We start from the raw sequence: 25929 nt of genomic DNA on the forward strand, positions 1-25929 counted from the left end.
CCTCCTCCTCCTCCTCCCCCACCGCTTCTTTTTTTCTTTTTGTGGGAATTGTCTTTTCCATTCCCACCATTTCCTCCTCCACCTCCGCCCCCACCGCCTCCGCCTCCTCCTCCTCCGCTTCGTGTTTCACATTTTCCACTCTTACTATTCTGACCAACTAAGGCATTTTCAAACCCAACGGTCGAAATGTTGGCAGTATTCTTAGAGTGGGAAACGCTTGAAGTAGCATTCATAGAATTACTCTCACTACTATCTCTCTCCTTTAGGTCTCGTAATCCATAAACAAATTTTGAGCTTAGCGACAGCAAAACACAAGCAAGACCGAACAAGAAAAACACTGACCTTGATGATGATCTCTCTCTTATTATACTCTCCATTTTAGTTTATCAGTATAGATCATCGAACTATGTTATGCTTCGACACCCTCTCCTTCCTCTCCCTTTTATACTAATTCTGTGCACTCTAACTGACTGTTAAACTTATGCATTTAGTTTAATTAATCCCATGCATGCACATGCATTTTCCATACCGAACCTACCAACTTTTTATTATTCTTTAACTTAAAACTGGAAGCTGTATATATAAATATATAAGTATAGGCTCTTCAATTATTAAACTTTGTCCGCATTTTATCTATCAATCATAGAGTGACCAATCTATAGTTATTTGCTTCACGCGCAAGACGGTCTCCACTATACACCATCTACGAATCGATTAAAAAGGCTAAGGAAATTAAATCCTTTCTTTTACATGATTATAGATATGTAAAAAAACGCATTTAAAAGCGTGTTCGTATTAATTTAAACCCCTTTGCATTAATATCGCACTTATATAAGTGGGTACGTAGGAGATCATCGCAAATGCATGCGGATGCGGGAAGAATTTTTGTTTTCTTTTGGTCAAACGCATGCGGGGAATACATATATTTCATTTTTGTCACAGCATAAGACACATTAACAAAGGGAAATAAAGAACAGTATGATCAAAATAGTAGGTAATGTGGGAGCCAAAAGGGTGTTGTCTAACTTACCCTACGAAACAATTTTTTCTTTATTGATGGCTTTTCTTTTGGTTTACGCTAGATTTTTCCAATTTTGATAATGCCTTCACACGAAAGACGCTTCGTTGTGGTGTTGGTTGTATCTAAATAGGCCTAGACTTAATTTAGGAATATACAAATGTTGCAATGAGATCATTTTTATAATTTGAAAATGTTTGATTAAAGTAGCTCAACCTAGCTATTAGAGTGGATTGTTTTTTCTTTGTTAAAATATTAGAGTGGATTGTTTCAATGTTAGCATGTTACCATCCAAATTCGACTGATCTCGTGGATTAGCTATTACTGAATGTTCAACTACGCAGGCATTACAAAAGTCTTAAGAGTCAAATGAAATTAAATTAACCCCTCCAAGCATAAGAAACCGAGATTCATTCTATAGAAAAAAATATGATGATTTTTGTGATCTGTGATGCTCAATGACATTGGTTAAAAGGGAAGATAAAAGGATTGAAGAGAAGATAATCTTACCCAGTCATTCTTTAAATCTAGAATCACAACTGAGTTTGGAAACCTTTTAGAGTTAAGAAAAATGAGTGTTGATGTTATCGGTTTGAGTTCCATACGTGATCTGAAAATAGTTCAAGAACTGTCAATTGGTCCGAGTCATTTCTCTTTTGGGCCGAAAATATTAGGCCCAATTTCTCTCAGTACCGAGTTATTCACCTAACAAATATTGTAGAATTTGGGACAAAACCCAATGTTATATGGCATTAGACCCATACAAAGATATTATCTTATTCAATTTTATCTTGAAAGGTAAACAGATATCCGAACTTCGGGGGTGTCTCGATGTATAATTTGACTTGTTCATAAAAATATTTACCGAATAACATAAAGGGACCAATCAGTCTCATATAGTTTAGAATTCAAACTAAGAAAAAACAGAGAGTAGTTTGTAATGAAAACAAATATGAATACGTACATACACACGAGAACTCTCTAATTGATCAATTTGACAAGAAAAACGATGGAGACGCGTGAAGTGACGGGAAGCACAAACGCACCGAGACGTAAATGAATGATAGGCCCAAATCCAAATTCCATTTTTGTTTTATTATTTACTATTTTTTTCTTTTATGTCGTTTGAGTTTATCCTTAACTAATTTGTGTAATGGTAATTATGTAAAGATGACGACGGTATGACGACGTAAAGAACGATTAACGAACTAAGATTGCAATTCGATGTGTAATTTGCTTATCACTTTACTTGTTTCACTATCGGTTTATTTATTGAATGGTTAGCTACTATTAAATTATTAAAGAAAATATAAGCAGGGCCGGTCCGATTTTTCTAATTTTTTTTTAGATATTCTTTACCCAACAAAAAATAATTGAGTTTTTTGTTAGTATAAAACAAAAATCAAAAGATAAAAAAAAGAATTTCAAACAGTAATGCTTATTTAATAATTCAGAGTGATCCTAAAGGCTTCCTAGACCTAAAGGATTTTTTTCAAACAATAATGCTTTACCGTGTAAAGTCATTGATTCCTTTGCTTATGTGCCGGATCGGTATGTGATGAATCTAAATGAGACATCTTGTTTCGTCTGAGTCATATATGATATATGTAGGTCGCGTATGTAGTAGCTTAGGCATTGACGACTTAGCACATGGTGACAGGCACGTGAACCTAAGGTTGATACGATCGATTATACAATAATGGTTGGTTTGTTTTCCAAACTTCCAAATGCATATGAACATGTGAAGTATCGTGAATCGTATATTTATGTTATATTGTGTGAACCAATTACAATGGTTTGTTACTACTAGTTGGAATATGATACACCTCTGATATTTTTGTTTGATATAACGATATAGTTTAGTGTTTAACCTGCATTTTTCAACTATCCCACACGAATAAACTCTGACATAACACAATTGTCGGGTATGAATTAGGATTCTAGTGGCAACTGGAAGATAAATAAATATATATATATATATATATATGAAAATGAAAGAATTATGTGGATTGAAATTTGAATTTTCAGATAAGTACTGTAGTTGAAAACGGTGCAAAATAAATTTTACCGTTTCGCCAATAAATTTGTTTTCCCTGACACATTCCTCTGTTTACGTACGTTGCCAATTAATTAATAATCACCAGTGTTGGAACTGATCTTGATTCATGAGATAGCATTAGATAAGGCTTATAATCACAGTACTGTGATTATAGTCGAAAACAGACAGTTGAGAAAAACTTTTTATTTACTGTGAAAAATTGTATACATACGCTTTGTTATTATTATTATTTTTTTGACATCATTTTCTTCTTAGTTTCTTACATCATTTTTTATATATTTTATATGATAATTAGTTTGTATTCTTTTGTTCTATCTTCTATACTACGTCACATAATTAATGATACTTAAAAATATATTTTAGGTTCTTAAATTAAAACATCTTACATCATTTCACAAGGTAGGAAAAAATAATTTCACAAATACTTTTTTTTTTCTGTTTAATAGTATCATCGTTGTAGCCTTGTAGAAATAGTTTCGTTACAAAAAACATTCCTTGTTAAATTTTACTGTAATTTTTTTTCAGTAGATATTTTGTCTCTACTTAAAACCAATAATAGAAAATGAAATACAAAAATATTTTAAATTCAAAACTAATCATTAAAAAATACCTTATTTTCCAATTCACATAAAAAAATCAAGATGATACTTCCTTTGAAACAATTAGATTAGCTGAAAAAAACCGGTGAGAGTATTACTTAGTTATATTATATATATACTATACACTTGATTTGCTTCTTATACATATACTATACTTTTATATTGACAAGATAATGACATTCTAACTTAAATTTCATTATGGAAAATGTAGGCACACTGAAATGCCTTTGAAACGATCTCATCGACTGGTACAGTAAGCGGTAGACTCTTAAGTATATGGGTACATAAAAAGAAAAATAATTACTAACCGCCCAAAATAAAAAGTTGATTTGCCAGTCACCTATAATTTCAAGTGGTTGACTTATTGATTTATTTCAAAACACTTTAAATTCAATCCAACTCAAAACATAAATTGATACTTCTAAAGTGAGAAAAACAGAGAAAAAGGTGAAAAAACAGAGAAAAAGTGGAAAACAGAAAAGTTGTTTTGAATATTCAAAGTGGTTTTATATATTTTTATATGTATATGCTCTTTTAAATATTAAGAATTTTTTTACTAAAATATATTTGTGTATTAAAATAATAAATAGTTATCAAGAATAAATTCTTATGACTTTTGAAAGAGAAAACCCCAAGTATAATTATTTTATTATATAACTATTAAAACATTACCAATCAACCATATATTCAACTATTATCTCTTACAAATTTACAATAATCATATATTTTCACCCTTTTTACCAGATTACTTTTATGTAACTGTACTAAAAAAAAGCTCTATAAATGCACTGATCTAAAACATAATCACCGATCAGATCCCAAATAAAACATTTGTTTAGCTTATTTTTTTCCAAAAAAATATATGAAAATGCCTAAATTAAAGTGTAAAATCGTTGAAGTAAAATACTACTAGATGAGGGATTTATTGTGGACAAAACAAAAACACAAAAATAAAAAATTGCTAGTCAAAGCTCAAAAGGAAGAAGTTGGCTTAATAAATAATTAATGGGAACATAATGTTATAGTAAGGACTTTCATAGTTTGATTTTATCTTATTATATTAATAGAGGCGAAAAGGATATCTATGTCACGTAGCGAGTAGCGGTTGGCTTCAGTCATCACACCCGAATCATAAAACGATATATATATATATTCTTTTTTCTGAAACAAAACTAAATTAGACAATATAAAACCTGTTACGTACTCTTTCTACTTACGTTTAGGAACCATACAGAACATAAGAAGGGTTTCTATCTTATTCCTGTTAATTAAGTAACGGAAAGAGTTTTTATTTTTTAATATACATACATACGAAAGATTATCTATATATATATATATATATATAAGTTTTACATAAAGGTATTTGATTAACTCAGAATAATAGGAAGTGCTTAATGAACGTATAGAAAGGTTTAGTTTGAATTTAAGTTTATTCTTATGAAAATAAACATTTACGTTGATATATTTTTAGTCACTAAATAGTTTTAGAAAACATGAAGTTGGTAAGAACAGACATAAATACTTTTAAAAGGCATGAAGTTGGTAAGAACACACTATTACAAACATAAAATATACTCCTTCTGTTTTACAAAGAGTGTCATTCTGACATATTTTACATAAATTAAGAAAAGTTTGAATTATACATATTTACCCCTATTTAATAAGTGATTAATGATCTAAATTCAATGAAATAGCTTTGGGTTTAGGGGTAAAAAAAAAATTTAGCATTAAAACACTTATTGGAAATGTAAAATGAAATTTTTTATGAAACAGAGAGAGTATTATTTTTAGGGGTAAAACTTTTCTCCAGAATGACATTCTTTGTGAAACAGAGGAAGTATTATTTCACTCAATTAAAGATATATTTACCAATATTTGTAACAAATGCTTTTATACGATGATCTGATCCAGCTGATTTAGAAATGACGATAATATCAGTATATCACTGTCAATATGAGCTTACAATGGTCCCACATAATTTGATCATATTCAACTAAGCAATGAGTTAATATTTTTAGAAAAAGACTCATTTTAGTAGTCTTTATAAAATTAGCCATATGATAATAATTTATACTACTATAGTTTTGCTCCACATCACTAGCTTCACCAAGAAAGCAGAATAGGTCAATTGATATTAAATCTCGAAATAACGTATGGTTTTATTATTTTTTATCTTACCTTCGATTGGGTGTGTAATCGAGGAGACATGTGATCAGTGTTTTTTAATTCCATAAAACTATAGAGTTCGCCAAGTACCATACATGCACACGCCTCGTCATACGAGCGTGACTTATAGTTATGACTTATGACTCGAACTTAATTAAGTAACTTTTTACTTTCCTTTTTTCTTCAAAGCCCTATATTGTTGAAACTTATGACTTATGCATCATATAGACTCGTATGATGAAACTTAGAATAATCAAATTCATGACGGACCGTTGTTGAAGGATTTCTTATCTTATATAGAAGTGTTGAGGGATCAGATTTTCAAAATTGGTTACTATAAATATCTAACTTTTCAAATATCTTAGGGATTAATATATATAGATGTCGGTTATAATAAACAAGCCTGAGATTTATATTAAAAGGATAATGATTAAGAAGTATTACAAGCGAACGTGTAGCTAGAGAAACATAACATGTGGCTAGAGAGTTTTAGATTAGCCAACTTGTTTGCAAAAGATGGTATTTTGATTAATTTTAAAAGTTGTGTTAGTTAATCATATATGCAATTATTCTTTTTAAACTCTAATACTTGTGGTAAAAAACCAAAAAAAAAACTTTAAGGATCTGAATGGTAACTACGGTCGAGACGGACAAATCTGTGTGCGGACCAAACCGCTATGTTTTAAGTGTGGACAACAGATTGCTGCGGTCCAAGTCTATTTGTAAGAAAAAACGGTCTGCAGTTGATCCGCTGCGATTTTGTTTCTGTTTTCTGTAGACCGCACCACTGCAAACTACACATGATGAATGTTAAATTAAAGTAGTCTGATCTGCAGATGAATTTGTCCGCTCCAACCGCTGCAATGATTCACACCCTAATACTTGAATTATTGGTCAAAATCTTGTGTAGTTCTTCTGATGCAGTGCCAGCGAACTCTGTCAGTCACGACAAAATAAAATTAATTATTAGTTTATAATGTCTAAGACCTAGAGCTACTAGGTTAATTATTAATTAATCGACCTTCTGTAACGTACTCACTGCTAGTGGTCAGTCTTTGTCTAAGATTTAGTACTAGTAGACCTTGTGTCTTTGTACGTTTGCACAATTTACACTTACACCGAGTCTGAGTGGATCTTTTTAGTAACGTTGTTTTGATCAATTGAAGAGCGGACGTTTCATCAAATTTTCACAAAAAAAGAAGAAAAAAAACAGTGGATGTTTCCATATATATATATTTATATTGCCCGTCAAACAAAATCACGACTGTCATTTAACATATATACAAAATACAAAGTAGTACAAATTTAACTATTTATTTTTGTGTTGAGTTGATTCAATTAATCTTACTATAAAATCTGCTTTTTTGAGTTTTAATGCATTTTAAACCTAACTGATCAGAAAACGCACCACAAACAAAAATATAATATAAACCTAACTGAAAAATCAAATTTAAGAGACATATCGATGATAATAACATTATTAATTCTAGTTTACTTTCATTTTCTTTTTCTTCGTTTATAAGAAAGGAGTTGGTGACAAGTCTTGATTTCATTTATTTAAGTAAATAAAAATGGTGACTTCTGTAATTTGTTAAAATTTTAATAATTTAGCCACTTTAGTATTCATGTTTTATTTTTTTCGGCAAAAGAAGAAGTAATTATTATTTAAAATTATATTGATAAATTGAGGAAAATGCATTTATATTACCATTTATTTTAGCGAAGCACTCATCGATCCATATGTGTGTAACTGTGTTTATGTTTTCACTAGTTCACTAATTTAAAATCCACTAAATACCACGAATGATTCGAATCATATATGCTCGAACTCAGTAAAATACCAAAATCCTGATACATGCTACTATTTATTTTCCAATGCATTTAATTCCACACAAAGGTGTTACTATTTATTTCATATATTAAATAAAAATAAATAAACGGTGTATATATAATGGATGACGAAAATTAAGTCCCACTAGATAATACAACTATGTCAATAAAAGGGACCACGATTTGATTATAAAACCCATCTCTCTAATCACATCCCAAAATGGCGAACTTTGCCTCCTGAGCCTTTCCAGGACCAAAAGAAAAACATTTTAGCAAAAAAAAAAAATTCAAAAAATCCAATATGGAGTCTTCCTTATCACAAACACTAAGCAAAGTATCAGATCCCACGACGGCTCTTCTCATCGTCGTCACTCTTTTCATATTCATCGGCCTCATCACACGACGACGAAGGCCTCCGTATCCTCCCGGTCCACGGGGTTGGCCCATCATAGGCAATATGTTTATGATGGACCAACTCACTCACCGTGGTTTAGCCAATCTAGCTAAAAAATACGGCGGCTTGTGCCATCTCCGCATGGGATTCCTTCATATGTACGCCGTGTCATCACCGGACGTGGCTCGACAAGTCCTTCAAGTACAGGATAGCGTATTCTCGAACCGGCCTGCAACTATAGCTATAAGCTATTTGACTTACGACCGAGCGGACATGGCTTTCGCTCACTACGGACCGTTTTGGAGACAGATGAGAAAAGTGTGTGTCATGAAGGTGTTTAGCCGCAAACGAGCTGAGTCATGGGCTTCAGTTCGAGATGAAGTGGACAAAATGGTCCGGTCGGTCTCTTGTAACGTTGGTAAGCTAGCTCGCATATTAACTCTTGTTATGTGCGGTCATGTATATAAAGTAAAAACTCAATTTGTTTTTGTTTGTTATGTATTTTAACATCGAACCAAAAAAATTGTAGGTAACTCTATAAACGTCGGGGAGCAAATTTTCGCGCTGACCCGCAATATAACTTACCGGGCAGCGTTCGGTTCAGCTTGCGAAAAAGGACAAGACGAGTTCATAAGAATCTTGCAAGAATTCTCTAAGCTTTTTGGAGCCTTCAACGTAGCAGATTTCATACCTTATTTCGGGTGGATTGATCCGCAAGGGATAAACAAGAGGCTGGTGAAGGCCCGTAACGACCTAGACGGATTTATTGACGATATTATCGATGAACATATGAAAAAGAAAGAGAATCAAAACACTGTGGATGATGGAGATGTTGTTGATACCGATATGGTCGATGATCTTCTTGCCTTCTACAGCGAAGAGGCCAAATTAGTGAGTGAGGCAACGGATCTTCAGAATTCCATCAAACTTACCCGTGACAATATCAAAGCTATTATCATGGTAATTATATTTCAAAACGCATTACTTACCATCATGATTCTTAATGCGTTACGTAATACTAATACTTATCCATTAACCCGTTATTTTCTTTGAAGTACCTTTTTCTATATTGGGAAGGCAATTTTTCTGTTTTACAAGTAGACAAAAAAATGACAAATCAGTGAAGAGGCAAAAAGTTATAAAATATTTGAATTCTAATGTGAATTGATTTTATTTGATTTGATTTTAATAGGACGTTATGTTTGGAGGAACGGAAACGGTAGCGTCGGCGATAGAGTGGGCCTTAACGGAGTTATTACGGAGCCCGGAGGATCTGAAACGTGTCCAACAAGAACTCGCGGAAGTAGTCGGACTTGACCGGCGAGTTGAAGAAACAGACATCGAAAAGTTGACTTATCTCAAGTGCACACTCAAAGAAACCCTAAGGATGCACCCACCGATCCCACTCCTCCTCCACGAAACGGCAGAGGACACTAGTATCGACGGTTTCTTCGTACCCAAGAAATCTCGTGTGATGATCAACGCGTTTGCGATTGGACGCGACCCGACATCTTGGGTTGATCCGGAAACGTTTAGACCGTCGANTTATTTGATTTGATTTTAATAGGACGTTATGTTTGGAGGAACGGAAACGGTAGCGTCGGCGATAGAGTGGGCCTTAACGGAGTTATTACGGAGCCCGGAGGATCTGAAACGGGTCCAACAAGAACTCGCGGAAGTTGTCGGACTTGACCGGCGAGTTGAAGAAACAGACATCGAAAAGTTGACTTTTCTCAAGTGCACACTCAAAGAAACCCTAAGGATGCACCCACCGATCCCACTCCTCCTCCACGAAACCGCGGAGGACACTAGTATCGACGGTTTCTTCGTTCCCAAGAAATCTCGTGTGATGATCAACGCGTTTGCGATTGGACGCGACCCGAAATCTTGGGTTGATCCGGAGACGTTTAGACCGTCGCGGTTTTTGGAAGCGGGCGTACCGGATTTCAAGGGGAGTAATTTCGAGTTTATACCGTTCGGGTCGGGTCGTAGATCGTGCCCGGGTATGCAACTAGGGTTATACGCGCTTGAGTTAGCCGTGGCTCATATATTACATTGCTTCACGTGGAAATTACCTGATGGGATGAAACCTAGTGAGCTTGACATGAATGATGTGTTCGGTCTCACGGCTCCTAAAGCCACGCGTCTTTTCGCTGTGCCGACCACGCGCCTTATATGTGCTCTTTAAGTTGTGGTTCGAACCACGTGGCAAGAGTTTGGTGTGAGAAGCTGATGAAAAGTTGAAAATAGCCCCGACGAATTGTGGATGTTATATCTTATGCATGTAATGTATACATATCTATCTACACGTGTATTCTGGATGAAAACATAAGAAGTGGCTCTTTGTTTCGCTTTGTTTTTCTTTTCTTTTTTCTTTTTCTTTTGTGGGGATTTTTGCGTGAATGAAATGTAAACAATAAGATTCTTTTCGGAGATAACTTTGCATGTTGGAAATTTATAGTTTTAAGTACCCCATTGCCATTGGCAATATCGGAATGAGAACTTCTACTTTTCAAAATTATTTTATAGTTATATTCACTTTTAGTCTTATGGGTGTCAATTAGAGTTGGAATTTCTAGGATTGAGCATATAACTGAGTTTAAGCCTTAAGTTAATTGAAAAGCTAATGATTATAGGTTTTTCTTATGTATACCATTTGTGTGACTTTTTTTTTGGGTAGAATTGGACACCTTATATACTAACACAGCGAAATGCACCTAACACCTATGTATGTGTTACTTACGTTATTCTAACACCGTCCATATATAATCAGAATTTCTAGATTGATAATGTCAAAGTTGACATCGAAACTATATATTTATAATAACCTGAATGCATCAACTATCAAGTATCAATCACAACTTCAACTACCGTGACGAAAAAAATCAATAAACTACGATCACTTTGTTACATTTTCCGTAGCTACACACGTATCACATTCATATACACATACGCATGTACCCTACGTGGACTCAGGAATATCACGAATAAATTATTTTACTATTATCGGTGCCATAAATATATGTCTCCAGCAAAATGTCTACCGAATACACAAAATCCAAAAGATAATTTAAGACTGTAACAACTAACTAGCTAGGGTGCCTCCTTCTTTTCTATTTGGTGGAAGCATAAGAAAATGACGGTTTTATGGACAAGTAATGAGTTGTGAAAATGAAGCAGACATCGCTAAAATCAGCTCTAAGCCAAACGTAACAATTAAAGCCTTTAAAGACTGCAGTAATGCAAGTATGTACGCCACATCTTTGCAAAGGGGTTGCTTCGAGTAGGGTTTCTAGAGAAGACAGCTTCTCGACCCATCAAGTCCTCGCAACATTTACTTTTACCAAATAATTGACATTGCGTTTGAATTTTTTTTAATCATTTCTCATAAAGAGTTTTGTACTTGTGATTGTGGGGACAATTAATTGAGTCATATACGACCCCATATCCTTTAAAACTTTGTTTGGTGGTCGCTTAGATTTTATAAAATAAATGCAGTAATGGATGGTTTAAAATAGATTTGTGATGCATGGTGTGATATATGTTTTATGAAAGAAATGCGTTGATGCTTAAAAAAAAAAAAAAAGGGGTGATGCATGCTTGAAATTGTAAATAAATAAATCTATTGGATTTTTTTATGTACCACTGAATTTATTATAACTTGGATGCATGAGCATGCAGTGAACCACATATCATTGAAACCCACGACACAGAGGCGATAGTAGTCCACCTAAAACATTACTATTTGTCTAACTCAACATTATTTCATTCGTACGTGACTTTCATACGCTAACTCGATTTTGCCTCGAAAAAAATAGTCTCGAACTTCTAGTCGCTTCGTTTCAAACAATAAATACAGACATCAGAATCCACATTTTCAATTTTGACGATAAAAGGGAGCAAGAATGGTAGCTAAATTAAAAGACCAGCATGGTCAGCTAAAACGGGTGACATGTGGTGGTTGATTCGGCACGACTATTTACAACGCAGAGCAGAGGTTGTCCTCTTTCACCGACGTCGAAGAACGTTCAAACCAAGACATTTGATAATTAACAAACAAACAAAAACCCTTAATGTCTACGTTCAATTAGTGATCTAGTTTTATTTTTTTGTGGTCTAAATTTTAGAACATGCATGTTGAAAATTTGAACTAAGGAGGTCCCAAATTTTCTACTATACGTACGTACGCATCTGTTAGACTCTCATATCGCTTAATATAACAAGAGATATAAACGACAAATGCCACTACAGTCATTGTTTGAGTTATAAGTTCGAAATTTCAAATAATACGTTACGTGAAGAGTAAACAAGAGGGTATATCTACATTTGTCAAATTTGAAGTATGAATCGTTATATATAGGTCAAAGCCGACACTTATTACTCCATCTTTCGAGACACGCTCTAACAAAATCGATATCTATATATGCCTTTTTTTTTTTTCTTTGTCAAATTCGGATTTGCTACATTGTCCATAGATATGAGGAGTGACCTTTGACCTTATTGTTTACATTTTCACTTGTAACGTTGAGATCGAGAAGTCAAGAGTTATATGTATAATTGGATCTCTCACTTTTTTCTTCTTTCTAAAGTGATTTTTAAACCTTCTTACACCAATCTTGAAGATCATCTTAATTTGACCTTTCAATTATTGTTTTAGTTGAAAGCGATCTGACACCATCTTGACATTAGCTTTGTTCACTTGGAAAACGAATCTTGTTTCATTATGTAAACGAGTGAATTATGTATTTGTCAACATTAAATGACGAGAGAAAGAGATGGCTTAAGATATTTAAACTAGCGGTCCTTGGTTTTTAATATACTTTCGAAGTTCATTAGTTTGTTAAAAGGAGAAGAAGATAGTTTAGCAATTATCAGTGACGACAATAATACATTTTCTCTATGAAATCAACAGATTCATTGCACCTTGTCTCCTCAATTCAAGGGAAATATAAATTTTGTCTCGAACAAAATATATATACCTATATAAAAAACGTTAACAAAGAAAAAGTTGAATAGAAATAAATAAATAAGAAGTTCGTAGTAAGTAGTAGTGTCTCGACGACAGAATCTTGTCGCGGAGAGAGACAAAAGATCAAGAAAGTGACAAATTTTATAGTTGGCAAGGCTGATTCTTTATGAATATAAACGTGATGCTGGGAGAAACAAATAAAATTTGTGGGCTAGTTACTTGTTTATTTACGATTGTAATGTTTCTTTACTTGAATGGACCACCATGAGTGGTGGCGAACGAAAGAGAGAATACTCTTCAAAAGCACTTTAGCATAGAACGGATCAAAGAAAACAAATGGAAACCTGTTGGATAAGTAAAATACAAAAAAACGGGACCTTTCACGCAAAGTTGTATTGTAATTTTCATCCAAAAAAAGTTGTATAGTAAATCTAAAGTGATAAAGCAGTGGTCGTAATAGAAGCTCTCGTCCTTCGCCGGCGTCGACGACGAACGTTAAAAAGACAAAAGACGTCGACGACTAAACCAAACAAACAAAATACACGACTTACTTTCATTAATGTCTAACTGTATAACGACTTTTATTTGTTTTGTTTCCTGTGATTCAAACATGTGAAAAAGTTTGCTTCTCTATATTGTGATATACAGTATGTATCTGATTTGATTACCTTAGAGAGTGTCTCGGAAAACAGGGTAATAAGTGTCGATCTCGAGTCTTTCTAGAATCTGCTGAGTTTTCCATAGATATGAAGAGTGACCTTCCACCATATCGGTTACATCCACCTGTTATGTTACACGTTGAGAGATCAAGAGAATATTATTCATATTGATTGCAACTTTACAATTATTGAAAGTGATCTTATATCTTTCTTTTTGGCAACACCATTACTAAATTTATACTCCAACAACTAATCATTTGTTTCATTAATGGACCAAGAGAAAGAGACGGCTTACATTTTCGATCCCAGGGATACAAATTGGTTGGATTCCGGCTAATCCTTGGGAGAATAAACTGTGGAAGATCAAAGGTTAGGATTCGTAGAACATGATGATTTGTTAGGTGAAATGGACAAAATTTGAAATAATGGAAGTTATGTAACATATGTACCTGGCGCGAAATGCAATACCAAGGGTCCAGTCGTTTGTGGCATAAACATTGATGAATCTTCCAGCTACCATCTAAGAAACAGGACCAGAGAAATAAATTAAAAAACTCAATTAAGATTTGATTCAATTGATGTGACATATGATTTGGTCAGTTACTGACATCGCTCAAAGAGAGTTAATTACCTTCCTTACGTCTCGCCAGTTCTCATTATTGATTGAAATGGGTGCTCCAAGAAGTACAACTCTTTCCACAAGATCAGCTGCCAAGACATGTTAAGAGTTTAAGAAAAAAAGAAGCAGAATTCAATCTTTTCAAGATATCTTCTATGTAGCACATGAGAAACTACCGTTTTGTTCTGTCTCGGCCAGTGTTTGGAGGCATTTGAAGATGACACGAGCACCAAGAGAAAAACCCACGAGAGTGATGGGTCTGAATTCACAACATTTGAGGAAATATAAGCAATCAACACATAAATCCTTATGTTTAGAAATTATATTCAGTTGCTTGCAGCAGTCATAAACTCTTTACCTATTTCCTTGCAAGCCTTTTTGTAGCGCTTCAGCTAGAACTCTTCCTGCTTTGTCCGATCTACAGGGTTTAGGGTTATCTTCATTCATCAATTGACTACTTAGCTAGGGGAGATGTGTTACCTATCAATAGCAATACTCCATTTGCTATCTATGAAATCAGCAGCTACCAATATTGTCGCTGGCCACGCCAATGCCATTAAAAGAGAGGCCAACACAGTGTGCATCGCTCCTTGTTTCATCAATTCCATGGCAAGCCCTAGGGAAATCAAAACAAAATCACAATTATATTAGAAGATTGACATTTTTACATCTACATGGTTATTTTAGTAAGGATATAAACCAATTACTTGAAGTAAGCCAATCCTGAATTGCAGTGCTCACTAAGATAAGATTCTTGGACTCCCATTGCAGCGTGTACCTGAGATAGTAAAAGATCAGAATGTAAGAGGCAACTATAGTTCTATTCTTGAGAATCAGCCACAAACGTGATGAGAATAGCTAATGCAAGGAATAGCTCCACATGTTAAATCCTATTTCCTTTTTAAGATACCAAAGTTCTCACATGACATACCTCTCCATATTGCTAGTTAACCCTTCCCATGGTTTCACAAAATCTTCTTCTTCAAAAACAACACCAGCAATCAAGACTTCCACTGCTAACCGCTGTTACATTGATTGCCACAAACATTTTCACATCAGTGAACACGTGGCCCTCAAAAACTGGAAAACTCAGAGTAAGGAGATTCCGAAATAATGGAGAAGAGGAGACACGACCAATATGTTCTCCAAGATACAAAAGTATGTCCCAATGATCTAGCAGCAGAGGGAAATAGGAACTCACTCCTTGATTATGATTTTCGCCAATAGCTTTAAATTCGAACTCATCAAGGTCCCCAATTCTCCTCGCCATCTTAGTCCCTGTGAGACCAGCTCCAGCAGCTGGGTACGAAAACATTTTAAAAATCAAGCATAAGTAACATCCTAGACGCTCCATAAAAAACTTAATACATTAGTGGGGATGAAAGACAAGCCAAAATACGTAGTGACTAATTGTAAGCGTACTGATATATCCATGTAGTGCAAAAATGAACCATCTACTCTTATTCACCTCCAAATGATGCTGCAACCGCAACGGAGCCAGCAACAGTTCCGGCGGCACTAGCCGCAGCAGCAAACCCACCAGCTCCTATCACCGGTATAATTGTGCCCAGTGTTGGTGCCAATGCACCAAACCCTGCAGCAATAGCTGGAGCAGCCAATCCTGTTGAGCATAACCATGTAAATTTAAGACAGGTAACCAATTCAAAATGCGCTCTAATTTATAAGGTTAACGCTTTGAATTCACCGTACCACCAGTGATGGCCATCAAAGTTCCCCCTGTGATAGCAGCGGCACCAATGATGCCTCCACGCTTCCACTTAGCCCATGAACTCGAAGGAGATAGAGCATCTTCACCCTTCATTTCAGCAGACTTCTGAATGGCCATGGCAGAGCATGCGACCATTGTCTCAATTGCTTCCTAGAAATTGAAGATCCCTAAATGTTAATATATCTAAACAATGAAAGAAAACACAAAATCAACAACCGCCATTAGCAGATGGAAAGTACTGGAATTTAAAGCAGTGCTAATTTCACATCCTAACTCACAGAAAGATAGCTAATTCGTAACAAAAAAAATGATTCCAAGTAAAAGCGTTAAGTTTCACAAGGAACTTGTCTCGGAAGAAATAACTATACGAACCACTTTAATCCACTCAATGTTAAACCAGGTCGCAAGTAAACGGAGAGCAACGCGATGACGAGCATCATAGCCTTTCCTACGCCGAGAACATTTCTTATCCTCAAGATGTTTATCTGACAAGCAAGCAGAAAGGAGTTCATAAAGAACATTAATCTTCCTCTGATGGCTAAGCAATGTCACTTCCTTAACAGATTTCTCATCTTCAAGAACTTCAGGCTTATGGCTTCCATCTATAATAACCACACCCGCTTCAAGACTCTCTGTTTCAACACTTTCAGCCGCCTCCTTCTTATCCTTCTCTTTATCCAAATCCACCTCTTTTGATTTGACCTCAGGAACTTTATATTTCTCACGGCATTCGTTTTCATACTCCTGATGCTTCTCCTTCTTAGCATCTATCGAGACAGAGCTTTGAATGTTGTACACCATAGAATCAGCAGCTTTAGCTAATGCCATCTCTTGCTCCACCATTTCGACAGAAGCATCACTCGCTTCTTCTGAGAGTAACCTCGTGAACTACAAGAAATCAAAAATAGAAGTTAATGAACAATTAACTCAATGATCCATAACAAAAAATATCAAACTCCACAATAAACATACCGCTCCGATGTGGTGCTTAGCCGGAGTCGAGCAAGCTGTTTGCTCGAGACCAAGCCAAGCCGGTGAATCAATCTCAAGACATCTGTGGATAAAAACGAATTACAAACTAAATTATATGATTCCAGAACATGATGAGTCCAACGTGACTATACAACCAAAATATAGAATTAGAAACAATACTTCAGTTATCGATGAGAAACGAGAACAGATTTTGGGAAATCACCTGAAAACGGGTCGAAGAAGGCAAGACGTCTCGTGTACCCAAAGGCTTGGGTCATCGGAGACAGAATCTCCGCTACTGCAATTGCTTCTACGCTCTTCGTCACCTCCGTCGTCGTCTTCTGCCGACGGGATCCCTAACGGCTGAGTCTGGTTAATTTGCGCTTGGTTGAGAGCGATCGCGAACAATGCGCCGGCCGCATATCTCTGCGTCGGAGTCAAATTCGACGTAGATTCCACCATACCGAAACAAAACGTTTGGTCTTTACCGATCAGCGAAAATAAAATACGAAAGCAACAAATTCGCCGGAAGTCGGATCACCGTCAAATTTTGAAATCCCGAGAAAGATGAATCCGTGACTATATGAGTCATCCGTTTTCCTTTTCCTCTGGTCCAGTAGCGAGAAGACATCTGTCTTCACTCTGTTGACTTATTAATCAAAACGACATCGTCTTCAAGACCAAAATTTATAAAAATATCTCCGTTGCCGGGACTCGAACCCGGGTCTCTCGGGTGAGAGCCGAGTATCCTGACCAGCTAGACTACAACGGATTTGTGTTCAGTATCAAGATATGTTTTATTTAACTTAACAAAGAAAATTAATCCACAATAAATGCTAAGAGCATGCGACTCGACGGCCATCGACTATGCGCGTAACTGTAAAAGTTTCGTAGATAAAAGTTCGAAACATGATACATCAGAGGTTACAGTTACAAAGATACAAGTTTGGAACATACATCTGATGTTTTATTTATCTGCAGAACCGGAGTTTGTGTGACTTTACATGGAACTCCTAATCCCTCCACGACACTCGGAGAGCCACAAGTCGATGTGTTCTATGATACGTTGCCTCACTTTGTTCACTGCATCGGGTGAACTGCAGTTCTTGGAATCACCTGAAAATGGAATCATATTTTTTAACTAGCTGTTTCAATACTTGTCTTTGACTTCAGGCATTGGAAACAGAAAAAAAAGGCCAGTAATATGTACCTTCAATGATCATTGGAGATTGAGGGCATCCTCGAAGATCACTTCCATGGCCACAGTTATGACAAGTGATGATGTATGAAGGCACTGTGTGGTCAAGCATTAACTTGTTAGTGTCCCAGTCCCAGCAGAGAAAGTATCTGGCTGAGTGCTAGAGACAGACTATGTCTGAGTTTATGTTCTGTGATTTTTGTCAAACTAAAAGGAGACTTACGGTCAGGAGATGAGGTCTGTTTCGATGCATGACGCCATGGATCCTGTGACCCATTTGTGAAGACGATCTTGGTCGCTGCAAATTTGAGAATATAAGATGCGAAGAAACTGTTGGCATGTGTACAAGTGTAAGAGGAGCTCGAAAAGTTTTTCCGACATTACATACCAGCAATTCTATCACTTCCATAGTACAGGTTTGTTGCATCTACTTCAGGGTAAACACCTTTCCCAAACAGACTTTTGCACAGATCCAAATGATACCTATGAAATTAGTACAAACATAAGCAGGACGATGATAAATAGAAACGGTAAAGAACAAATTAAGCATATAAGCTTGGGACTGTGTGTACTCTGTATTGATTTGATGGGACCGGATGCTATCGTTAGCAGGTGCCACCTGGAAATATGCCACTTCAGTGCAAACTTGGAACCACCAAAGCCTATCTGCACTCTCTGACGTGATTGCAGTGTCTAGCAGATGTTTCCGGCTATATGTTTTAGAGCTTAGCCCGAAAACTCCAACGCAAAACTCTCTAACGTATTTAGCATATGCTTCCTGTATTAACACACCAAATATAATGCATAAGCAAAAATCTTTAATTTACAAAACGAGTTCTTCTATTCTTGTAGGATATATGATCACTGTTCATATACATATATATACACCGAGCATAAGCAAAGAGGGATCATGAAAACAAAGAACTTGCCAGTAAATCACCACCATTCTTCTGAGCTTCCACAAGTGGTACACATAGTTTATCCGGGTTTCCGTATTGGATCTGCCAAAATCTTGACTATAAACATCTTAAACTAGAAAGAAAACTAAAATCATAAAACTATGAAATGCTTACAGCAATAACTTGTGCATCCGCTATCAAGTATAAGAAATCAGCATCAACATCAAGCTGCAGATTTCAGAAACTTAAACATATTAGAGACAGACTTGTTACGTCCATAATTGTTTGGATTCAAAGAGCAGAAAGAGAAACAGCAAAGCTAGACCTCGGTGGCATTGAAGAGAGCTTTCACAGCCTTGTTGTTTACTTTAAGCCCTAGTTCCACTAGTTTGTTAGTCTCTTGTAGTACAGCTTTACATTCCGGTCCAACCGACTCACCTATCTGCACGATAAGGGACAAAAATCTTGATACTATAAGCAACTGAACTCTGTATAAACGCACCAAACATGTCATTCACTCAAGTTTAATACCTGTTGATCATATTCAGCGTATTCGTAGACAGCACGAACAACTGCAGAACTAGCGAGGCTTCCACAAGTCAAATGAGGGAACTTAAGCCGGAACCAAGCACTCAGAGCTCCAGAATAAGACGCTCCAAAGAAGAACCACGGATTCTCAACATTGCCACTTCTATTAAACTTAACATTCAAAGAGTTCTGCATCCACAAACAAAATCCCAAAAACATGTTCATTGAATCATAGAAGCAACCACTTCTAGTCTAGAGTATAAAAACCACAAGAAAACAACTCGCCTGATAATATTGGCGGAAAGCAGCTAAATCGTTAAGGGCCTGTTTAGATGAAAGATACTTGAGATTTTCAGTGGCTAATGAGTTAAAAGGTGAGCTCTTCCCGTAGTAACGATGCTCAAGTGAAACAATACCAGCTTCAAACTTCTTTGCTAACACCTAAATTACATATTATATAAGGAAAAGCAACGCAAACTTCAGAAACAATCATATGCAATGAGAAAGATGAATCAATCAAAAAAATCAATATCTTACAGATATATAATCATTGGGGATTCCGTTACAAGGACCTTCACCGCAGATAATCAAAAAGATAGGTCCGTCAGGTACCCGTAAAAAATCAAGATACTCATAGTATCGCTGTCTGAATTTACGATGATCCTGAGAGATAAAATTAGAAACAATTCGAATTGGAAACTAAGATTTAGTAACGAAATCTCAAATCAAATAGGAATCCAAAAATAGAAATCGAACAGGAATCGAAATAGGGAAAGATTGATTACAGATGGAGAGTAGTGGTCTAGGTTTTGATTGAACCAGAGCTCATCCCTCGTCAAGTACTTGCTCCCTTCGAATAAACCATGAGAAATCCTACGAGGTTGCAATAATCCATCAGACAAATCCGAACACGACAATAGCACCGTGAAGATAGTGAGTACAGTAAAGCCAAATCTAAGCGTCGCCGACAACATATTTTTCTTCGCCGTGAAATCCATCCAAAAAAAACAAAATAATGATTTTTATCTGTTTTAAAAAAATATTAAAAAAATAAAAATAAATAATAATTGCAAGGACAATATAATGATTAAAATAATGTATCCCCAATTTGTAACAAATATTTTTTTTTTTAGTAATATACTAATATATGTATTGTTTCGGCTTCTTCTTTAAAAACTTCAACTTTACTCACTTTTGTTAATTCTCTCTCTCTCTTTGAAACTCACACTCATGGCGACACTTCTCTCACCCTAATTCACTTCAAGCAGATCTATACTATATGGCCATGGGTATATCTCTATTCTTCTTCATTCTCCTCGTGATTTACGCGCCGTTACTTTTACACGCCGATGAGTCTCAAACAGAGATCGAATCACTCACGGCGTTTAAACTCAACCTCCATGACCCACTCGGTGCGTTAACTTCATGGGATCCTTCAACTCCATCAGCTCCATGTGACTGGCGTGGCGTTGGCTGTACTAACCACCGTGTTACAGAGATCCGTCTTCCTCGTCTCCAGCTCTCCGGACGAATCTCCGATCGTATCTCCGGCTTACGCATGTTACGGAAGCTTAGTCTCCGGTCAAACTCTTTGAACGGTACTATCCCTACCACACTCGCTTACTGCACGCGCCTACTCGCTATCTTTCTCCAGTACAACTCACTCTCCGGGAAACTACCTCCGGCGATGAGGAATCTCACTTCGCTTGAGGTTTTCAACGTTGCTGGTAACCGTCTCTCCGGTGAGATCTCCGTTGGTTTGCCGACGAGTCTTAAGTTCTTGGACGTTTCCTCGAACACCTTCTCTGGTCAGATACCGAGTGGACTCGCTAACTTGACTCAGCTCCAGCTTCTTAATCTCTCATATAATCAGTTTACCGGCGAGATTCCGGCGAGTTTTGGTAACCTTCAGAGTCTTCAGTACTTGTGGCTCGATTTCAATCTCTTGCAAGGGACATTACCGTCGGCTATCTCAAACTGCTCCTCCTTAGTTCATTTGAGTGCGTCGGAGAACGAAATCGGCGGCGTGATTCCCGCCGCGTACGGTGCTCTTCCGAAACTCGAGGTTCTGTCTCTCTCTACCAACAATTTTTCCGGTACTGTGCCGTTTTCTCTCTTCTGCAACTCTTCGCTTAGGATTGTTCAGTTAGGCTTCAATGCTTTTTCCGATATCGTACGGCCTGAGACGACGTCGGCCAACTGTCGTACCGGTTTACAGGTCTTGGATCTCGGGGAAAACCGAATCTCCGGTCTTTTCCCGTTGTGGTTAACAAAGATTTTGTCTTTAACGAATCTTGATGTTTCTGGAAACTTGTTTTCCGGCGAGATTCCGCCGGATATTGGTAACTTGAAGAGGTTAGAAGAATTGAAGTTGGCTAATAACTCTCTTACCGGTGAGATTCCTGTTGAGATTAAGCAATGTGGTTCGTTAGGTGTTCTTGATTTCGAAGGGAACAGATTAAAAGGTCAGGTTCCTGAGTTTTTAGGTTACATGAAGGGTTTAAAGGTTTTGTCTTTAGGCAGAAACAGCTTCTCAGGTTATGTTCCTTCGTCTCTGGTGAATCTGCAGCAGCTTGATAGGCTTAACTTAGGTGAAAACAACTTGAATGGGAGTTTCCCTGTGGAGTTAATGGCCTTGACGAATCTGTCTGAGCTGGATTTGAGTGGAAACAAGTTTTCCGGGGAAGTTCCTGTGAGTATCAGTAACTTGAGTAACCTCAGTTTTCTGAATTTGAGTGGGAATGGATTCTCTGGTGAGATACCAGCTAGTGTGGGCAATCTGTTTAAGCTAACAGCTCTTGATTTGAGCAAACAGAATATGTCTGGTGAGGTTCCGGTTGAGCTCTCTGGTTTGCCCAACTTGCAAGTGATTGCATTGCAGGGAAACAACTTCTCTGGCGTTGTACCTGAAGGGTTTAGTAGCTTGGTGAGTTTAAGGTATGTGAACCTTAGCTCCAACTCCTTCTCTGGTCAGATTCCACAGACTTTCGGGTATCTTCGGTTGTTGGTTTCTCTGTCACTATCAGATAATCACATCTCTGGGTCTATTCCACCTGAAATTGGGAACTGCTCTGCTCTTGAAGTTCTCGAGTTAAGATCTAACCGGCTAATGGGTCATATACCAGCTGATCTCTCTCGCCTTCCGCGTTTGAAGGTGCTTGACATGGGTCGGAACAACTTGTCAGGCGAAATCCCACCAGAAATCTCGCAGAGCTTGTCTCTCAACTCGTTGTCACTTGACCACAATCATCTTTCAGGAGTCATACCTGGATCTTTGTCTAGGTTATCAAACTTGACAAAGCTAGATCTTTCTGTTAATAACTTAACCGGGAAGATTCCAGCTAGCCTCACCCTTATCTCCAGTAACTTGGTGTACTTTAACGTCTCAAGCAACAACCTTAAAGGAGAGATTCCAGCTTCGTTAGGCTCAAGAATCAACAACCCATCAGAATTTTCGGGTAACACAGAGCTCTGCGGGAAGCCATTAAACAGAAAATGCGAAAGCAGCACAGCGGAAGAGAAGAAGAAGAGAAGGAAAATGATTATTATGATAGTTATGGCTGCAATAGGTGCATTCCTTTTATCACTCTTCTGCTGCTTCTACATTTACACACTCTTGAAATGGAGAAAGAAGCTGAAACAACAGTCTACAACTGGAGAGAAGAAACGAAGTCCTGGTAGAACAAGCGCAGGAAGTAGAGTTCGTAGCAGCACGAGCAGATCAAGCACAGAAAATGGAGAACCAAAGCTAGTGATGTTCAACAACAAGATCACTCTGGCTGAAACAATCGAAGCAACACGACAGTTCGATGAAGAAAATGTTCTTAGCAGAACCAGATACGGATTGCTATTCAAAGCCAATTACAATGACGGAATGGTTCTCTCTATCCGCCGCTTACCCAATGGCTCACTCTTAAACGAGAACTTGTTCAAGAAAGAAGCTGAATTCCTCGGTAAAGTCAAGCACCGAAACATCACTGTCCTTAGAGGTTACTACGCAGGTCCACCAGATTTAAGGCTTTTGGTGTATGACTACATGCCAAACGGAAACTTATCTACTCTGCTCCAAGAAGCTTCCCACCAAGATGGCCATGTCCTAAACTGGCCAATGCGTCACCTCATAGCTCTCGGGATCGCTCGTGGACTTGGTTTCCTTCATCAATCCAGCATGGTAAGTCTCTTACGTTTTAAATCACATTCTACAAGTATACATCATCAGTTTCAGTTTTGTTTTAACATTCATTATCTCAAATAGGTTCATGGTGATATCAAGCCACAGAATGTACTATTCGACGCTGATTTCGAAGCACATTTATCAGATTTCGGGCTTGACCGTCTCACGGTACGATCCCCGTCAAGATCAGCCGTCACATCAGCCACCACTGGGACGCTAGGATATGTTTCTCCAGAAGCCTCATCATCAGGAGAAATCACAAGAGAATCTGACATCTACAGCTTTGGCATTGTCCTACTCGAAATCCTAACGGGGAAAAGACCAGTAATGTTCACACAAGACGAGGATATAGTGAAATGGGTAAAGAAACAGCTTCAGAGAGGTCAAGTCACAGAGCTACTAGAACCAGGGCTACTAGAACTGGATCCAGAATCATCAGAATGGGAAGAGTTCTTATTAGGAATAAAAGTGGGACTTCTTTGTACTGCAACGGATCCTCTAGACAGACCAACAATGTCCGATGTTGTTTTCATGCTTGAAGGCTGCCGTGTTGGTCCCGACGTTCCTTCCTCCGCCGACCCAACTTCTCAGCCTTCACCGGCCTAACCGTTCCTTTTTTTTCTTCTTTGTATTCCTGATTTAAATTTTTAGTGAAGAAAAAAAAATATTAAAAAATTCAGCATTAATTTACTTGGTCTTTGGGAGCTTCTTTAATGTCTTTTGTTGGGACCAAGAACTCGAATTAAATGGTTGTTGTTTACAAAGTCGACTCGAGTGGTCCACTAGAGATTATTGTTTTTTTATTTAGTCAAACGTCATTTACGCACCCGGATTTGATGCATGTGGGGGAGGGACACGCTTCAGGAAGTTTATGATTTTTCGCGCCGAAGTGTAATTTGATAGTACTATCTGCTAATCATATTTAAAAAAAAAACATCATTCAACTAATAATTAATTTAGATTACAAAATCACCAACTTGTGAGTTTTGAGCAAGCAAAAAAAAAAACCCCCTTTTCTCTCTCGTGAAGACTCGTTCGCCCTAGCCGCCGCCAAGGTTTCCTCCTCGTTTCTGACCTCTCCGGCCACCGGCGCCTCTCGCCGGAGTCGTGAGAGGGTCGTCCTATGTTTGCTTCCTTCTTGTCTAGTTGTTGTTGAGCCTTTCTCAGTCCCCTCCGGCGGATCTGGTTTCGAAGGTTTCGGAATGGCGTCAAGGTTTTGTTCTCTCCGTTATCGGTGAGAGCTCACCGAGGTTCGTCTCCTTTTGGTCCGTGATGGTGAGCCGCGATTGCCCTGTCTCGTCGATGTTTCTGTTGAATGAATTTTCAGATCTGGTTTTTCCTTGGCCTTGGTCGTTGATGATGATAGACGGTTTGTTCGGCTTCTACTACGGCCGAGATGTGTTTTGCCTTCTCTCCGGTAACATCTGACCTTTGTATTCTCCCGTCCTTGGTAGTGCTGCGTTGGGTCTCTTTGTTTAGAAAGTGTCTAGGTTACCTTTGGCTACATTCTCATCAAGTCAAGCTCGTTTGGTATATCCCCAGTTTGTTTTGTTGGTGGCTTTAGGTTGTCCTTGTTAAGTCAGCTTTTAAGTCTCTTAATTTGCGGTTGTTGATATACTTGGGGGTTTGAATCCGGAATTTTTCTCTTCCTCTTCTTAGAGTCCTCTTGTTGGTTTGAGATTAGTTGTTGCTCTAGGTTCGTTCTTGGTGTGAGCCATTTGGATGTTAATTTGTTGCTGAGTCACCTACTAGCCTTCCTTCGAGTTTCCTTTTGGAAGTCTTAGAGTTAGGTTTTAGTCAAAGCAGTGGATTAGTTCTCTATTTCTTCTCTTGCGAGGACGTCGTCAGTTTTAAGTCTGTAGGTGGCTGAAGCTGGTTCGACGAGTGTCCGCGTGTAAGAATAGCTGATCTTGCGTGGCTTGTCTCCTGTCGTTTTTAAGGTTTTTGCCTTCTCCCTAGTGTTTTTAGCTATCTTTATTCGGCTGGTGAGGTGTGCTAGTAGTTGTATTTGAGTCTCTGGTCGTGTTTGTCTCCTGCTTTCTTCCTTGTCGATTTGCTCTCTAGTTGTCCTCGGTGTGTGGTATTCCGGTCTTCTAGTTCTTTCGACATAAACAGG

The 25929-nt window shown here is 37.3% G+C and overlaps 4 protein-coding genes and 1 non-coding gene across 6 annotated transcripts; 2 read left to right on the plus strand and 3 right to left on the minus strand.

Annotated features, from left to right (window-relative positions):
• LOC104729559 (cytochrome P450 84A1) lies at positions 7840-10568 on the plus strand. 2 transcript variants are annotated; one of them, XM_019234165.1, is made up of 4 exons: positions 7847-8484; positions 8596-9026; positions 9259-9610; positions 9986-10520. In XM_019234165.1, the coding sequence occupies exons 1-4, from the start codon at positions 7974-7976 to the stop codon at positions 10252-10254; spliced, it is 1563 nt and encodes a 520-aa protein (XP_019089710.1). In that variant the 5' UTR covers positions 7847-7973; the 3' UTR covers positions 10255-10520. The 2 variants fall into 2 exon arrangements, with proteins under 2 accessions (XP_010446813.1, XP_019089710.1); XM_010448511.2 differs by lacking the exon at positions 9259-9610 and having other exon boundaries at positions 7840-8484; positions 9634-10568.
• On the minus strand, positions 13557-17581 carry LOC104729560 (transmembrane and coiled-coil domain-containing protein 4-like). Its single transcript, XM_010448512.2, has 15 exons — positions 17238-17581; positions 17015-17096; positions 16415-16930; positions 16024-16192; positions 15782-15934; positions 15515-15612; positions 15245-15336; positions 15021-15091; positions 14794-14929; positions 14672-14731; positions 14490-14572; positions 14326-14402; positions 14144-14214; positions 13990-14047; positions 13557-13818 (listed from the first exon to the last, which is right to left on the minus strand). Exons 1-15 carry the CDS (start codon positions 17474-17476, stop codon positions 13705-13707), a joined length of 2019 nt encoding a protein of 672 aa, XP_010446814.1. The 5' UTR covers positions 17477-17581; the 3' UTR covers positions 13557-13704.
• Positions 17714-17786, minus strand: TRNAE-CUC. The gene has a single exon. It is a non-coding gene; the product is annotated as a tRNA-Glu (tRNA).
• Positions 17893-20660, minus strand: LOC104729561 (probable serine protease EDA2). Its single transcript, XM_010448513.2, has 12 exons — positions 20425-20660; positions 20177-20302; positions 19925-20080; positions 19643-19828; positions 19437-19553; positions 19286-19339; positions 19142-19213; positions 18785-18990; positions 18601-18695; positions 18436-18510; positions 18225-18308; positions 17893-18130 (listed from the first exon to the last, which is right to left on the minus strand). The coding sequence occupies exons 1-12, from the start codon at positions 20635-20637 to the stop codon at positions 18015-18017; spliced, it is 1500 nt and encodes a 499-aa protein (XP_010446815.1). The 5' UTR covers positions 20638-20660; the 3' UTR covers positions 17893-18014.
• LOC104729562 (probable LRR receptor-like serine/threonine-protein kinase At4g36180) lies at positions 20828-24577 on the plus strand. The gene is made up of 2 exons (XM_010448514.1): positions 20828-23810; positions 23895-24577. The coding sequence occupies exons 1-2, from the start codon at positions 20919-20921 to the stop codon at positions 24417-24419; spliced, it is 3417 nt and encodes a 1138-aa protein (XP_010446816.1). The 5' UTR covers positions 20828-20918; the 3' UTR covers positions 24420-24577.

This window comes from Camelina sativa, chromosome 12 (assembly GCF_000633955.1).
Source record: "Camelina sativa cultivar DH55 chromosome 12, Cs, whole genome shotgun sequence".
NCBI lineage: Eukaryota > Viridiplantae > Streptophyta > Magnoliopsida > Brassicales > Brassicaceae > Camelina > Camelina sativa.

Excerpts from the sequence above, each read along its gene's own strand:
- LOC104729559 (XM_010448511.2), top strand. The coding sequence starts at position 7,974 with ATGGAGTCTTCCTTATCACAAACACTAAGCAAAGTATCAGATCCCACG. Across the intron at positions 8,485-8,595 it reads GTCGGTCTCTTGTAACGTTG|GTAACTCTATAAACGTCGGG; the intron begins GTAAGCTAGCTC and ends AAAAAATTGTAG. Across the intron at positions 9,027-9,633 it reads ATATCAAAGCTATTATCATG|GACGTTATGTTTGGAGGAAC; the intron begins GTAATTATATTT and ends TGATTTTAATAG.
- LOC104729560 (XM_010448512.2), bottom strand. The coding sequence starts at position 17,476 with ATGGTGGAATCTACGTCGAATTTGACTCCGACGCAGAGATATGCGGCC. Across the intron at positions 14,930-15,020 it reads TCAGGATTGGCTTACTTCAA|GGCTTGCCATGGAATTGATG; the intron begins GTAATTGGTTTA and ends TGATTTCCCTAG. Across the intron at positions 14,403-14,489 it reads GGCCGAGACAGAACAAAACG|CTGATCTTGTGGAAAGAGTT; the intron begins GTAGTTTCTCAT and ends ATGTCTTGGCAG.
- LOC104729561 (XM_010448513.2), bottom strand. The coding sequence starts at position 20,637 with ATGGATTTCACGGCGAAGAAAAATATGTTGTCGGCGACGCTTAGATTT. Across the intron at positions 20,081-20,176 it reads TCCCCAATGATTATATATCT|GTGTTAGCAAAGAAGTTTGA; the intron begins GTAAGATATTGA and ends TATGTAATTTAG. Across the intron at positions 19,829-19,924 it reads CTTTCCGCCAATATTATCAG|AACTCTTTGAATGTTAAGTT; the intron begins GCGAGTTGTTTT and ends TTGTGGATGCAG.
- LOC104729562 (XM_010448514.1), top strand. The coding sequence starts at position 20,919 with ATGGCCATGGGTATATCTCTATTCTTCTTCATTCTCCTCGTGATTTAC. Across the intron at positions 23,811-23,894 it reads TCCTTCATCAATCCAGCATG|GTTCATGGTGATATCAAGCC; the intron begins GTAAGTCTCTTA and ends TATCTCAAATAG.